At 45.2% G+C, this 15798-nt stretch overlaps 1 protein-coding gene across 2 annotated transcripts in view; it reads left to right on the forward strand.

Annotated features, from left to right (window-relative positions):
- Positions 1-15798, forward strand: part of LOC138266166 (SEC14-like protein 2) — a 212973-nt gene that overhangs the window by 103796 nt on the left and 93379 nt on the right. The window contains exons 6-8 of one of the 2 annotated variants that reach the window (XM_069214635.1): positions 555-650; positions 8868-8928; positions 12827-12910. In XM_069214635.1, the coding sequence (XP_069070736.1) occupies positions 555-650; positions 8868-8928; positions 12827-12910 (241 nt within the window). The remainder of the gene's footprint in view (positions 1-554; positions 651-8867; positions 8929-12826; positions 12911-15798) is intronic. The other variant, XM_069214636.1, reaches the window with a different exon arrangement.

The following is a 15798-nucleotide window of genomic DNA, read 5'->3' on the forward strand; positions in this document are numbered from 1 at the left end:
GAAGCTGACTTTGTTGTCAGAACGGTTTCAGATTCCTCATGCAAACAGAATAGTCCCTGAGCATGGAGCAGAGCAGCATGTCACTTTGCATATTGTTGTTAAAAATCCATGCATCAGCTTTGAGGGCATCTGCTTTAAAAATCGTATTATCTAACTCGTGTTTGTATATCGAGAATACTTCAGTTTATTGCTACTTTGGCTGAATAGGCTCTCTGTGCATCATTTTAACTCGCTACAATTTAACTCACTGTGGAGTGTTACTTTTGTGCTTTGTGTATTCTTCTGCTGTGGCATGCCTTGCTTTGGCCAAAGACTGGGAGCGCCCTGTTTCTGGGGGTTTCAGTACCTCTGCTGTTCTTGATGTCTTCCTAAGAAAGTGTTTTTCGATCTCCACAGTCCCAATCGGATAGTCATTGTGGTGCTTGGTGGAACCCTGTATTTTGCCAGTTTCTCGAGTGTGAGTGTGACATTGTTTTTCTGCCTCTTGTAAATGTCTTTTCAAAGTATGCTCTTAAAAAGCCTCTCCAATGTGACATGTGATTAATCTCTTGCAGTTCGGTAAACCGATTGAAGACGTTGTGATGATTTATGACCTAGAGGGGCTGGGGCTGAAGCATCTCTGGAAACCAGCCATCGAGACCTACGGAGAGGTGAGGGGGAGCCCGGAAGGTGGAAAAATACAGTAAAGAGAAGCTAGATTCAGAGTGCCACTTTCTTTTTTCTAATTTAGTTTTTATTGATTTTTCAAAGGTGACATACAAACAGTCATTAGTAATATTCTAAGCCGCCACAGTAAAGAAATCTAGTGCCCTCCCTCTTCGCTCTTCCCTCCCACCCAGAAGTACATCTCAGTAGTTTACGTTGGTGCAAAAGTTCCACAAGTTCTCATTTCATTTGCCGGTGTCTCGGACTAGGTCCAGCTGCTCAGTTGAGAACATCAGGTCCTTCTAGGTGGCCCACTGTATTTGCCATTGTCTGTTTTACTTGGGTCTCTATGGCCCACCCCCCCATATTTTATCGTATTTATGGGGGCATCCCCTCCTCCACTACACCATTTTCTTTCTTATTCTGAATGTTTCCGTGCCCGTCATCCAATCTCACAGGCGTGGGCTGAGGTCACTGCCCCATTTTTGAGTAATTTCCCTCTTTGCCACTATTTACCCCAGGTTGATCAGTAGTTTCTTATAAGTTGTTGCATCCCAGTCCGTCAATACACCCAACAATGCAAAGGGGCCCGAGGTTGATCAAGACACCCCTGGAATCCATGAGGTTGCGTGTCACCCCGTTCCAAAACAAGGCATGCCTGGGGCACTCACACAATGTATGTATGCATGAAGGTGCCTCACTGCCCACAGGTTCTAGGGCATAAGTCGTCTTGGCATCTACCAATTTTGTGTAGACGTGTCTGGGTGCAATACATCCTATGCAGGTTTTATACTTGATAAGTTGAAAGCTTGCCTTTATGGCCACCTTGTTCGGGGACTGTAGGGCGTCCATCCAGTTATCGTCCGTCAGCTCCTCAGTGTTGTTCTGCCAATCGGCCCGTAGTCGAGACAGTTCTGCTTATTCCTCGGTAATACGCCATATGTAAGGGAAATGGCTGAGGGATGTCATATGTTCATTTAAGGGTCGGTTTTCCAGAGGGAATCCTCCCTCATTACTTCCACCCTGGATTTTTTATTGCAAGGCATCACGTAGTTGCAAGTATTTGAAAATCCGTGTTGTGTTCATTGCATATTCCGTCTGTTAGTGTTTGAACAGTGCCATTCCATTTGCATCTTACACGTCTTCTAGCGTAGTGAGGCCAATTATGCCCCATTGTTTAAAGCCTGGTAGCTGTCACGGGCACTGCCATGTCTCTATCCATAGGGAAATTCTAAGAGTGAGTCTCTTTCCCCATCCCATTTCTCTAGTTAGTGTATGCCGCAGGGATACCACAGCTGTAGTGGCTGTTGGAGCATCAGTAGACAGCTTCCTTCCACAGAGCACGTGTAGGTATCTCCTTGGTCCAATTTTCTGTCAGTCCATCCAGAAAGCTGGATTCTCCAGTGGAGCATATGCCCACTTATTTGCTATCTTGATCTGTGCAGCCTCATAATGCTTACGTATATCGGGCACTGCTATGCCTCCCGCATATATGGATCTCTGGAGAGTGGAGAAAGTGTTGTGATGGACCATTGTTCCATCGTAGGGATCATAGTAATCTATTCACCACCTGGAAGAATGCGTCTGGGATCACATAGGGGCTGTTCTTCAAGATGTAGGTAAGTCTGGAGAGAGCAATCATTGTGAAATTTCTGCTCTACCAAGGAGGAATAATGGCAGGAGCCTTCAGTGTTGTGTATCCTTTTCCAGCCCCAAAGAAGTGGTGCCAGGTTATCCTCATAATGCGTTTTGTCCATTTTTGGACACCCAAATGCCTAAGTATTGAAAAAGGTGCATAACTGGCTGCAGAGTTAACAGTAGGTGTCCCTCAACTCTCCAGGTCCCTGTCGCGAAGATCAGTGAATTGTCTGTTTATTCCCAGGCCCGAGAGGTGCCCATAAACTTCAGAGATGTCTCCAAGTCTCACCAGGTTCTGCATTATATAGCAGGATATCGTAAGCGTACAGTGATATCCAGTCTTCCCAGGAGTCTTCTCATTTCCAGCCCCATACCTGGGCATCTACCTGAATCTGCTTAGCTAGGGCCTCTATCTCCCAGCTAATGCTCCTGTTCCCAAAGCAAAGAGCATCAGCAACATTGCACATCTCCGCCTTGTACCTTTCTGTATGGGAAACGCTTTGGATAGGATTCCAATTTTTTCGGAGCCTGGATCTGGAGTGGGTGTAGAGAAGTCGGGTCCATTTCAGGAATCTGGGTCCGAATCCCATTTTGCTCAGGATGGCGAACAGAAAGGGTAATTCAATCGAGTCGAGGGCTTTGGTTGCATTGAGCGATGCAATAGCTAGGGGTATTCCCAGTGTATTGGTTGTCATAATGTTGCTATAAAGACATAATTTCAATTTGGTACATTGGTGGAATATGAACCCATTCGGGTCCGAATGCACCAAGTCAAAGATTACACTTTGCAATCTATTAGTTAGCACCTTTGCTAACACTTTGGTGTCTGCATTAAGTAGCAAAATTGGTCTGTAATAATCCCACTTGTCTGGGAGTTTTCCAGGTTCAAGGATAAGTGTGATTGTCGCAGTGCAGAGAGAGATCTCTGGGAGCTCACCCCTACGTTATGCCTCTGTGTAATATCATATAGTGGACTTGCTACCTTATTTGCCATTCTCTTGAAGAGTTCCACTGGTAGCCCATTTGGACTCAATGTTTTGCCTGATTGAAGCTGGGTATATTTTCTGTGTTTTCACGGCCCCCTCCAGTGCAAGGGCATTCTCGGATAATGTTAAATAGGTCTGGCTTTGGTGTTTCCCCATGGGGCGCATAAGTCCTGCATTTAGTCCACCATAACATTTGCTGTCTCTTCACTGCCCGTAATGGTTGAATCATCTGGGCCTACGATTTCCCCAATATGATGCTTGTCACTATTACTAAGCCAAGCCAGGAATTTCCCAGATTTGTCCCCCACTTCATACAATCACCTGTCTTTGATAATGTATGCAAATCTAACTTTATCCGTCACCAGTGTTCTATATTCCTCCATATTGAGATGAAAGTGCCGCCACACATTGTCTGACGGTGTCCATGTATAATCTGTCTCAAGTTCGAGGAGTTCCTCTCTTAGCTCTTGAGAGCGGCAGGTTCCCTCTCTCTATTCATGTATTTTGCCCGCTATGATCACCCCTTGAGTGGTGGCCTTAAAAGCCTCCCATCTAGTTACTGCGTCAGTTGTCTCTGCTATGTTTTTTTTAAAGTACTGGGCGGTCGGTTTGTCAACACCCTCCCGCACTTTTTCCATTTGTGAACCGCCATGCTGCCATTCTCCAATGTGTTCTTCCCTGTGATATCAGTGTGGCTAGGGTAATACACAATTGTGAGTGGTCAGAAATGCCTTTCGCATTGAAATCGACATTAATGAAGCTGAGTAGTGATGCTAACGGTGTGAAGAATTGATTTATCCTGGAATGAGAGTTGTGTGCCCCAGAGTAAAAGGAGTAGCTTTTAATTGTCTTATGTAGTGTCCGCCATACATCCCCTAAGCCCATAAACGCCACAAAATTTCCCTATTCAGGGGTGCATGTTTGGGGTGTGGTTGTTCTATCCATATGTGGTTCCATTAACATAGTCCCCTCCCAGAATTGTCATCAGTGATGGGAGATCGAGTAGCATTTTGCTCAGTTGTGCCAGTGTTTCACTCTGCAGCCCCGGTTGTATATATGCATATACCAAGGCAATAGATTCCCCTTCCCATTTAACCAGAAACCGTTGTGTGGTATCCCCTGTCGTCGAACGTGTTCTGCTTCAATTGTAATGCAAATGCATTTTTTGATCAGGATTACCTGAGTGGCTGACCACTGCATGTGTTCCTCTCCCGAGGAAGCCTCAATTTGACCCTCTCAAGTGTGTTTCTTGCAGACACATGACATCTGCTGCGTAGCATATAAGTACTTTATTCACCAGTCTCAGTTTAATTTGGCTGCCTAGTCTGTTAACGTTTCACATCAGTAATTTAAGCAAGTGTACCTTTCGGTTGCTGTGTTCATCTTCCCTTACAATGATCTATCTGACCTGGATGATGTAGCACCTTTCTGTGGTTTTTGTGGCCAGATAACATTTTAAATTGGTAATCTTCACCCCACTTCCCCCGTACCTCCAACCTTACCTTACCATGCCACAATCTCCGCACTGGCTGCCAATCCAACACATGGGATCTCCGTCGATCCATAAGAATAAATTCCTGGATTACCATTGTAAATGTAGATAACAGTGATATATGTTCATCAGGTACAGGAGGTAGCCTTGGAGCTGTCCATGAGAAGGAGTACATTCTCAGCTGGCCAAGGCGAGAAGGCTTTTTCAAGCATATCAACACCTGTTTGGGAAGTTAGTGCATCGCTGACTCCCAGACAGTCTCTTCATACTTCATCAGGATAATCTTTGGTGGGGGTGCCACCTCCTCACTGCTATCGATGTCGGAGCCTTCCTGGTGGGAGCTATCAGTCTCTTTCTCTAGAGTTTTGTTGGGGAAATCCCAAGCACATATCTTATGGATGTGTGCACGAGTTTAGCCCTTTCTGATATTGCCTGGTCCCTTGTCAGCACTTCCTGTGTTCCTCTCATCTTGGGCCTGTGGAGCCTCTCCAGCTCGTGGCATTTGGCACCCACGCTTCTCTAGCTTGTCCCAGACCTCATCCGCATCAGTGAAAAAGTGCGCTTCTATCCTATCTATTATGCAGAGTTTTGCTGGGAAGAGGAGGGCATAGTAGATGTTCAGTTTCCGTAGGTGCTGCTTGACTCAGAGGCATTGTATAACCCGGGTGTATGTTGATGGTCGCATCTTCTATTGTCCATAATCCTTGCGAGTGAACCACATGTAGTATGGTGTCCCCATCATGAAATTATAGAAGTCTAGCTAGTACGGCCCATTACAGTGTGCAAGGGATCTGTGGTCTTCCCGACATCCTTTGGGCTTGTTCCACTCTGAACCATTTCAAGACTTTGGGGGTCATTATGACCCCGGCGGATGGCGTTAATATGGAGAAAAGTAGTGCCAACAGGCTGGTGGTACTTTTCTCCATATTAAGGCATTGGCTATTTGGCTAATGCCAAACCGCCAATGTACCACACCGACCGCCACGGCGGTAACAACCACTGTGCTAGAGACTTCACTCTCCAGCCCGGCGGCCGTCACTTACCGGCCTGCAGGATTATGACCCCGCCTACTGCCATGGTTTCCATGACAACCTTACCGCCACAAAAACCATGGCGGTAGGCACTATCATTGACAGGGAATCCCTTCCCTGTCACTGCTAGAGGTCTTCCCCGCCCCCCCTCCCCAGGTTCCTCCTCACACCCCCTTCCCCTCAATACCCCCCCCACCTTCCTACATGCACATACATTCACACACAAACACATGCGTACACACACTCATTTCCACATTCATCTACGCACGCATGCATACATCCATTTACACACACATCCACACACACACATACATAAAAGCACAAACGCATTCACACAACACAACATACACGTACTCACACATCCACACATGCACACACATACACCACGCATCACATACCCGCATGCACACACCTTCACACCCCTCCCCCCCACCCACCCCTGTCGGAGCACCCAACTTACCTGTTGTCAGGGGGTCCTCCGGCAGGAGACGGGGCGCTGCTGCCAGCAGCAGCGACCGCCAGCATAACACCGCCAGGCCGTATCATGTGTCATGTTACGGTCTGCGGCGGTCTACTGGCGTGGCGCTGCTGGTGGCAGCAGCGCCACCTTACCGCAATCTGCCGGGATGGCCACAGCCTGATTTCTGCCATCCTTCTGGCAGAAATACAGCTGTGGTCATAATCCAGCTGATGGCTAGTAGCCGCAGCGATGGCCTTTTGGCGGCCGTCACCATGGCGGTAGACGGTTTTTACCGCTGGGGTAAAAATGACCCCCTTTGTCTTCTAGGACCACCACTGATGATAGCCACTGCTCCAAAAAGAGTTCACAGCTGTATCAATTTTAAGCTCCAGGGCTATCTTTTATTGCTGCCAGGATAGTTACTGTGTGCCCCTTTAAGTTCTGAACTGGGGGAAAGGAATTGGTCCTCCCCTTTTCTGTTTGGTGGCATTCCCCTTCTGGGAGGGGTCTGACAGGTTTCGGACGGACAGTCATTATTCCTCTATGACCTGCCTTCAATGTTCAGACTGTATAATCCTGTCCCAGTAGGGCATGGTATTGAGTCTGTCTTCTTTAGTGGGGCTGTAATACCATATGTCCTAATGGGGTTCCTGTTGAGGGCCACCACAGATGGGTTTCGCCAGTCGTTGTGTTGGGAGATCATTGTACCTAGCAGCCTGGGCTTCTCCCACCGCTGTACCTCGGCACACGCACCCTCCTTGGCCCTTTCCACTCTCCTAGTAAGGCCTGCAGGGAGCGCCCATTCTTTCAATGAGATCTGTGTTGCCATCGCACCTCCTATCAGTGTCCGTTTTTCTCCAGGACTCCCTCACCAGCTGCATATAGCCATAGGTAATGCACGTTTGATATGGGCCTTATAAATCACATGGTGACACTGGTGTACAATCCGTGTCTCCTGACAATCCCAATGAGTACTTCAGACAAGGTGCCAGTGGTTCACATATGGTTGTGAGCACTCCGGACTGTTGCGGTGCCTCCCACTCTTCTAGCCCTCACCCCAGTCAGGGTGGGCCTCGATCACCCTCCTTCTTCTCCTGCGGAGGCCTCCAAAGACCTGTAAAAGGAGGGGGTGCTCTGGTCGCATTCCTCCAGAGCTATCTTTTCTCTTCCAGGCATCTATTCACCATTTCCTTTTTTAGGTCGAGCATTTCCGACGTGTTGGTGTGTATCTGGGCTTTTAACAACGCCCACCTCACGCCCATCACTACCACTTGTTCGTGGGCTTGCCCTTCAAACTTCCTTTGATTACATTGCTAAATGGTTTACCTTTGTCCCTCCTTGGAGACGTTTTGTTACCGCTTTGGCCATCGCCCCTGTTACATGGCTAATTGCACTTTTCCCGATAAGTTTAACTGCGAGTGAACTTTTGTTCCTTTTGTATATCTCTTCACGCTGATGCTCATGGCGGCCATGGTGCTGTGAATCGGCTCTCTTATGTGAAAGTGTTTAACTTTCAATTTTCAATTTATGTGGCAAGAAAAGTCGGGTTAGGAGTTTATAACGCTAATAGTTCTAACTCGAGCAGATGCGAGACCGATTGCATTGCAAATGCTTGTTTGTTTTTTGTTGGGGGAGGAGGGAGTGGTGTTTCCCCCCCCCCCCCCCATGCTTCTGGCACCCTCCTGGGGGTCTTCCTGGGCAGCTCCTAGTTTGAAGTGGTCCCCCCAGACCCTCTATGTAGTGAGGTAGGGCCCTCTGGGGGAAGGGATTAGGATATCAGACTCATGAGCCCTGGCACCAGAGCTTGGCAATCAGGCAGCCGCCTCCATGCCTGAGTGTTACTTTCGAGTGAGGCCCAGAAACCAGCAGAATGAGGTAATGTGAAAGTTTGTTGTAATGCACTGAGGCACTCACTGTTTCTATCTATAACTCTGGAAAGATGGTGACACACATTAAATATTCCTGTGTATACCTGGCATTATTGAGACATGCAAACTACTTGTGCCTTGCATATGACCGTATGGTCGCACTCCGGAACACCTGAAGAATGTAAGTGTCAGAGTAACCCTTTAAGATGTGCAGATTGCTGCTCACAGAGACATGCAGGGCTTGTCCTCTTTCTGGAATGATGTATACAATGACCCAGTCAGTTCTCTAATGGAACACAAGGATACTCTTTCAATGTCCAAATCTAAGGTGAAGCTCTTCTTGGCATGCATAATATGTCAGCATCGCGAGAGTGACGCTCCTCAGCATCCACAATGAGATGCTGTAAAATACCTGTTTGGTGCATGTAGTAACATAAGGGTGACAGTATGTGACGGGAAGAGTTGTGCCCGTCACTGGAGTGATGCTTGTGAGACAAGCGGAATGTGCAGTACTCTTCAGGAAATCAGGTACCAGAATGTGTTTACCTAAATCTGGGATGACAGTCGGATAGTGACACACAAAAAGCCAGGTTAACTCTAATCTCCATGAGACTTGAAAACTGTACCTGTCTGTTACTTTGTAGTGACACTCTGAGTGGCCAGTAATGTGTAGGTAACTGCTCTGCAATATCTTCAGTCATGCAGAATGTATATGTGACTCAGTGGTGACCCTTTCTTCCTCTACAGGTGATCACTATGTTTGAAGATAACTATCCCGAGAGTCTCAAGCGTCTCTTCATTATCAAAGGTAAGACCCGCATCCTATTACAGACACTAGGCTACTCTCAGTGTATATCATCAAGCACAACACACGCTACACATGACACATGCACATTTGGCAATGTGCACTAGCAAGTGTGCATACACACACACACACACACACACCTAGACCATGCACCATCAGACACAACACACACTTCAAAGCTTCCTGCACTACTCAACCACTCCCACGCCCTTGTGATATTCCCAGTCAAGGAGCATAATTACTCCTGTAAGTACACATCACACTGTAAAATCAATTCACAACTTTAACAGTGGTATCAGAATTGCTCAGCTGTAACAGGAAGAGTAGAATACTTCCTCATCAGCAAACATTGAAACCTATTTGTTATCATTATTTGTGAAACATCGGGTCCTGTGCAGAAAATGAAAAAGGAGATCTTTTAAGATGTCTGATACAGCTAAATGGTCTTCTTTGGGCATAGCTGTCATACAGGGTAGCACAGGGCGGAACCCAGCGCCTTAAACACAGCCATTTCATACTTCTTTTGGACAGAGAGTAACACAGTTTGAAAATAAGTTGAAGGAAGGAAAGTTATTTAACAAACTTTTGCCAACATTGATTTCAATTTGCACTGCGACAATTGGATATTCGTACCTACACCACTCAGCATTAAGAGGAAGGATTGCAGCACACAGAGAAAGCGATCAGTGAAAGTCCCACTGGGTATATGTGAGGTGGAAATATTTAGACTTGTAGTACAACTGGAGAAGCCATCAGAAGGCATAAGTGTATACAAGGCAGGAATTCAGGGTACCTTTGCAAAGATATTAGTTCTCATGAAGGGCAACCAAGCACAATGTAAGAAATTGGATTATTATATGGAGTGAGTGACTGCTCACCTCCGGGAACAATCGCAACTCTTGTGAGGGTGAACCCTCAAAGTCGCTAAACAAATCTGATTACAACTCCCTGGTAGCTATGGCATAGAACAGACGAGGCCTAACTTGGAGCAACGTGTGAAGCATTTATACTGTACCAAAACAGTAATAAAGTAAAAATGCATAACAATGAAAATCGTGGAAAACTAGATTAATATTTAGTAAACAAAAAGACCTAAAAATGACAAAAATCCAGTAAGGGGAACTGGAGATATGAATCCTTAAAGGTCTAAATAGGAATAGCACCAGGACGCACAATGTGCCAATGATAGTCAATGGTCGATGTAGACAAGGACCTAGCCACAGTTTGAGGCTGATCAGTGATGGAGCGTGGGTCATATACACCAACCTGGTTCGTCCTGGTCCATGATTGTACCTTCTGACTTTAGTCCTTTAAATCACAATCCACCACAGGGATACACTTCTAAAGCCCCAATAGGGACCTGAGAGAATCAATTAGAAACTCACAGGGCATCAGGTAGAGGCCAAACTGCACTGTATAGTCCAGGTCTGATTGCCACAGGTCAGCTGGGAAATTGTAGGAGAAGTCCTCTTGTGGCTTGTGTCCCTCTAGCTTTAAAAAGAGGTCACCCTTATGACACTTGGAACGTTCAAAGAATAGGAAGCCAGGTCTTTCAGGGCTCTTTTCACATTGCAAACCGCAGGTGTGATCCTCTTCAAACCTTCCTTAGGTCTAGGAGTGTTTTGAAGTGGGTGCCTGGAACTGACGTATTTATGCCTAGCATGGGTAAATCGGCAAGAATGACTCCTGGACATGCCAAAACCAATGGCATGAAAGTTCCCAGGACTAACCCTAACCACTCTGGGCATTTTCAAGATGGTGGAAGTCTTAAGCCCCACAAAATTTGGGATCTGAGGGCTGAGGATTTGTGTGGAGAGTGTACTGTGGTAATCCTAGTGTCCTCTCTTATTTAACATTAAAATTCAGTTTGGTGGCGTCCCTGTTCATAACATGCATAGCAACAGTAGTCTGGTAGAATATAGACAGTAGATACACAAGAATTGTTTTGGCATTCTGTTTCTGCCCTTTGAAGTGCACCCAAGTGTTAAATGTAAAACCCTAGCAGACCTGCCAAGCAGGATTTGACACTAATGTCAAAAAGATTGCTCATCTCCCCACCCTGCAAATTCTGTCATGTTCAAAACGGGCATCTCTACCCTTTAACGTCAGCCTTTTGTTTGCTCCTGGGATGCATTTCACACCTATTCCAATGCTAATTACTGGCTGGCTGAAGTGGAAGAGCAAATGGGAATGTATTCTGCGATCACAGTTGTGGTCTCAAACTGTTGATGAGATAATGACATCTTATAACAGTTGGTATCTGGTATCTTAGTGAGACCCTTTGCCTTTGATAATTGGTGTACAGCACTGGAGCAGGCAGTAGTCCATTGGACCACTGCCTGCTACCTTCAATACATTCCCAAACAGGTTTGTTTTTAAAAGCAGAATATGCCCTGTCAATAGATGCAGGCAAAACATTTTTGCATTTAGGAAAACAAATGCCACAATGGAGGTCTGAGGTCCCTTGTAGGCCACAATTCTTGTTTTGCAGCCATTTACTAGAGCTAACAAATTGAGACTTGCTGAAATAATATTCAGGTCCTTATACAGCACTCTTCTAATCAACATTTTATGATGTGACCTATTAGTACATAAGTCACATTGAAAAAAATACCAGGCTGGTTGCAAAAGGTACCTTCTCAGATTACATTTTTTTATTGGTGTCTTGTCTTTATGTACATCAGGCCAATAAAGGACTTCTGGGCCTCGTGGATACTTGCTATCCCATGGTCAGAATCGGGTTTGCTTGATAGCTCATAGTGAAATTACAACAGTAATACTAGTAGCAAGTGCACATACAGCCGAATCAGTTGATTCTCCAGTATTCTGCATTTTCGACGCTGTACCTGGTCATACCTGCGAAAGCAGATTGTGACAAGGCTTTTAAAACAAGAGCATATTTGGTCCATTCTTAACTTCTTTGAGCAGCTCTTCAGCAAACTGCTGAACTGGTAAATTGTCAGTGACTTACTATCCTTCTGCATTAGAAGCCCCTGGATCCCTTGGAACTAATTTTCCTTTATTGTTATGTTGTCTTGAATAGCATACCTTTTGTGCATTTGTTCCTATCCCATCTTTGTCTGAGCCAAAGTAAAAAAAAATGGCCACATTGTTACTATGTTTTAGGAAGGGAAGAGGCACATCTTACAGCTGGTATGTGCTGACTTCACTGCAACAATCATATGTCTCAGTTTGATGGTGGCACTTTGCAACACGTATTATATTGTGAGAAAGAGTTGACCAAAGTGATTCCCTGTTAGTTTGTTCCATGCACAACCACCCTCAAGGAACTCTATGGCACATATTCCCTTTCTGGTACATTTCATCTAGTATGTGGACATCCTAACCTTTATTTAGTTCCTATTAGATTGTTATGTATGTTCATTTACTGGGTGTATGTATGCGGCTTGAATTGTTAAACGCTTCATAATTTTTCTCCTGATAATTTCTCTGTCATTGTCGACATTGAAAAGTATTGCTCCATGTGTTTCGAGTGACCATAAATTTGGTTTATGTATAAGAGAATAAAGAATGTTTTTTTTTTTTTTTTTTAACTATGTTGTTCTTGCTCAGGGTGCACAGCAGTCAGGTGGAATGGCTTCTGTAGCTAAAAACAAATTGTCTGTGGTGATTTACTGTGCATGCCATAGATTCCTTTGTGTACTTTAAGAAAGATACATTCGGTTTCAAGGAATAAGTGCAAAGCTCAGGTGCAGAACATCTGGTAACAGTGACATGTACACCAGCTCACTCAACACACACACCCTCCCCACTGCCTTCTCGCACTGAAAGTTTTTTGTGGGGCAACATCAGTCTTTGGGGCTTACTTTGTTCTGCAAGATCCACCATACCAGTGAGGTATACCTTCCAAGCCATATAATGTCTTGCCTTTTTTTTACAGCCCCAAAGTTGTTCCCAGTTGCATACAACCTTATCAAGCCTTTTTTGAGCGACGACACACGCAAGAAAATAATCGTGTTGGGAGGTAAGAGATCAGCAACCTACTTTTCCTGAAGCTGTAAGAAGGGATGAAGGCTGTAGAGGCATAACACACACTAATGATAGAGACTTCTGGATAGTGAAGCACACACCGTCTCCTCATGTTGATGATTCAGCCTAACTCTTCTATGTTATTCTATTTACTGAGGGTCATATACAAACTGTGCCTTCTATGATAAAGGTTCTGCATTAAGGTCTATGCTACTAGGTTCATGAAATATCAAATACTTTAAAAAAACATAGGAATGTGCCAGTAGGGACAGGAACAGATTGAGGTAAGGATGGAGTGATCATTCTAGAAATTTGAGAAGGCATGAAAACATTAGTCAATTTGAAAAGGGCTAAGGAAGGGCCAAAAAGTGTTTTGCTAGGGAGAGAAAAATGTACTGCGACTTGTGAGAAAATGCAGTTTATTATATGGTGTGGTTGTGCGATCTCACAGTGTAATAATCTCACAACCCTGTCTTGGATTCGGTCTGCTAAACTGGGGCAGCTATGGCTTCAAGCAGCCATGCTTTAACAAAGGAAGTTAATGCATAGCATTTAGAAGTACCAAAACAATTGAACAAGAAATGTGGCACAAAAGAGATCTGACACCAATTTAAAAAAAATAGATCTTATTTTTATGCATTTTTTGACATCAGAACAAACAAAATACACTGTGGCGTTCTGGAGATATAGATTTTTAAACAAATTGTTAATCACAACTTTTCATTCAAAATGCTAACAAGCATTGGCAGCTAACACATTTAGTGGTTATTTGACAACTTTTGCTAATGTTGTGTTCAGCTTCTCTGGCCATCTTTTGGCACCCAACTCTGGCAGGAAGCAAGTCAAGGGGGCCAGTAAGGCTGAGTACGACAGTTACCTTGCAGTCAAGTCAGCCTCCAGCCCAGTTGCAGGCCCTTTGGGCAAACCACCATAGAAATCAATGCAGTAGTCCTGATGCAAGGGATACAGAATGCTGAGTCATGGTGATCCGGTCGACAGGGGCTTTCTTGGGGCACCCCTCAATCCATGAACACAGAGGGGTGATTTTGGCCACAGAGCTTGATGTCCCTCGAAATCCATCCAAAAACCAGATTCCACTGGTGTACTGGTCTTCAGTCACAGCTAAACTAGTGGTTCTCTTTAACTGTGGCTGGAGTCAATCTTACGTGACCAAAGTGCATTTTGACAACTCTCCTGTGTCCAGTAGACTCAGGTGCAACTTTTGAGTGTTAGGATTTGGTCTTCCAGGCTGTGCTATGGCAGCCAGTGACAAATAATCAATTGTGGATACCAATTTTGCCAAGCCAACACCATCAGCTTTTGTGACTCTGCAGCTATAACAGGAAGGCAGCGAACTGACTTTTGGAGTTCCCCTCTTCTTTCTGGAGATCAGGGGCCAACGTTTCCGCAAGCAGGGCACCACAGGCACATTTCTCTTTGCCAGCCTAAGATCAGCATGTTCAGCCCAGTCTTAGGTGCAGTGTGCCTTTGCTGGGTTCAGGGAACAGCAAGGCTGTCCTTCTTCAATCCCTTCACCTGGACAACCTTTGGTTTACAGGATGCATATTTTCATATCATCATTTATCCCAAGCATCGTACATTCCTACGATTCACTGCAGCTGGCACTCACTCAGTTCAAAGTCTCCTTATTTGTCCTCAAATCAGCCCCCTGCATTTTTATGCCTGTGGCAGCTTTCCTTAGAAAAAGGGTTATCAGGTCTTCCCATACCTCGACGACTGGCTGATAAAGACACTAATGGCTCATCAAACATCAAAAGCCATTGAAGCTTGCCTCATATTGTTTAACAGCTTAGTATGTCTCACTGTCAACCACCAGACATTGTCTACTCTTCCATCAAAAAGAATAATATTCCTGGGAGCAGGTTCAGATACTACCCACGGCAAAACTTTTTTTTTAATCTCAAGACAGACAACAAAGGCTCAAGCAGTTAACCCACAAACTGTTGCGAAAAAGCTTTGTTTCAGTGTGTCTGTTCAGAATTCTCCTAGGGATGATGTCCTCTGCAATATCTCTCATCCCTTTGTCCCGCCTGAAAAGGAGACCTCTGCAGGAGGAGTTGGACAAGCAGTGGATCCAAACAGGAGAATCCCTTGACGATCTACTAAAGATCAATCCAGTTATGATAGAAGCCCTAACCTGGTGGACACAGACCAGTCATGTTTTTGAAGGCCTAACTTTCTTGCCTCAGATACCCGATTACGTGATAACCACGGATGCCTCCTTAGATGGCTGAGGTGGCCATCTGCAAGACCTGCAAATCAGTGGAAAGTGGTCTCGGACCAAAAGAGCATACACATCAGCTAACTGGTGTTTAAAGCTATCTTATCTAAGCCTTCAAGCTTTCCTGGCAAAAACATCAAATTCATCGTTTTTGGTTCACACATACAATACCACCAGCATGCATTATGTGAACAAGCAAAGGGGCACAAAATGACTAGCCGTTTCCAGGGAAGCCTAAAAATTCTGGAATTGGGTTGTGACACACGGGATAACACTGAGAACAGAACATGTCCCCGAGTCAAGCAGCAGCCCAGTGTACACGCTAAGCAAGACAAAGACCAGTTGCCATGAAGGGGAGCTCAACCAGTCAGCTCTGAACAAGATTTTCTGTTCCTGGGGAAAACCTACCCTGGATCTATTTGCAACAAAAGAGAACCCGAAATGACAGTTCTATGCAAGTTGGCATCCACATCCAGGGTCATGTGGGAATGCGTTTTGGATAAGATGGTCAGGGATCTATGCATACGCTTTTCCCCTAATCCCTTTTATACCAAGAGTTCTTTGCTCGATTAAAACAGAACAGTGCCATATAATCCTCCTTGCCCCCCAGATGGCCCAGGCAACCTTGGTTCACGGAGTTG

The sequence above is a fragment of the Pleurodeles waltl genome, chromosome 11, assembly GCF_031143425.1.
Source record: "Pleurodeles waltl isolate 20211129_DDA chromosome 11, aPleWal1.hap1.20221129, whole genome shotgun sequence".
NCBI lineage: Eukaryota > Metazoa > Chordata > Amphibia > Caudata > Salamandridae > Pleurodeles > Pleurodeles waltl.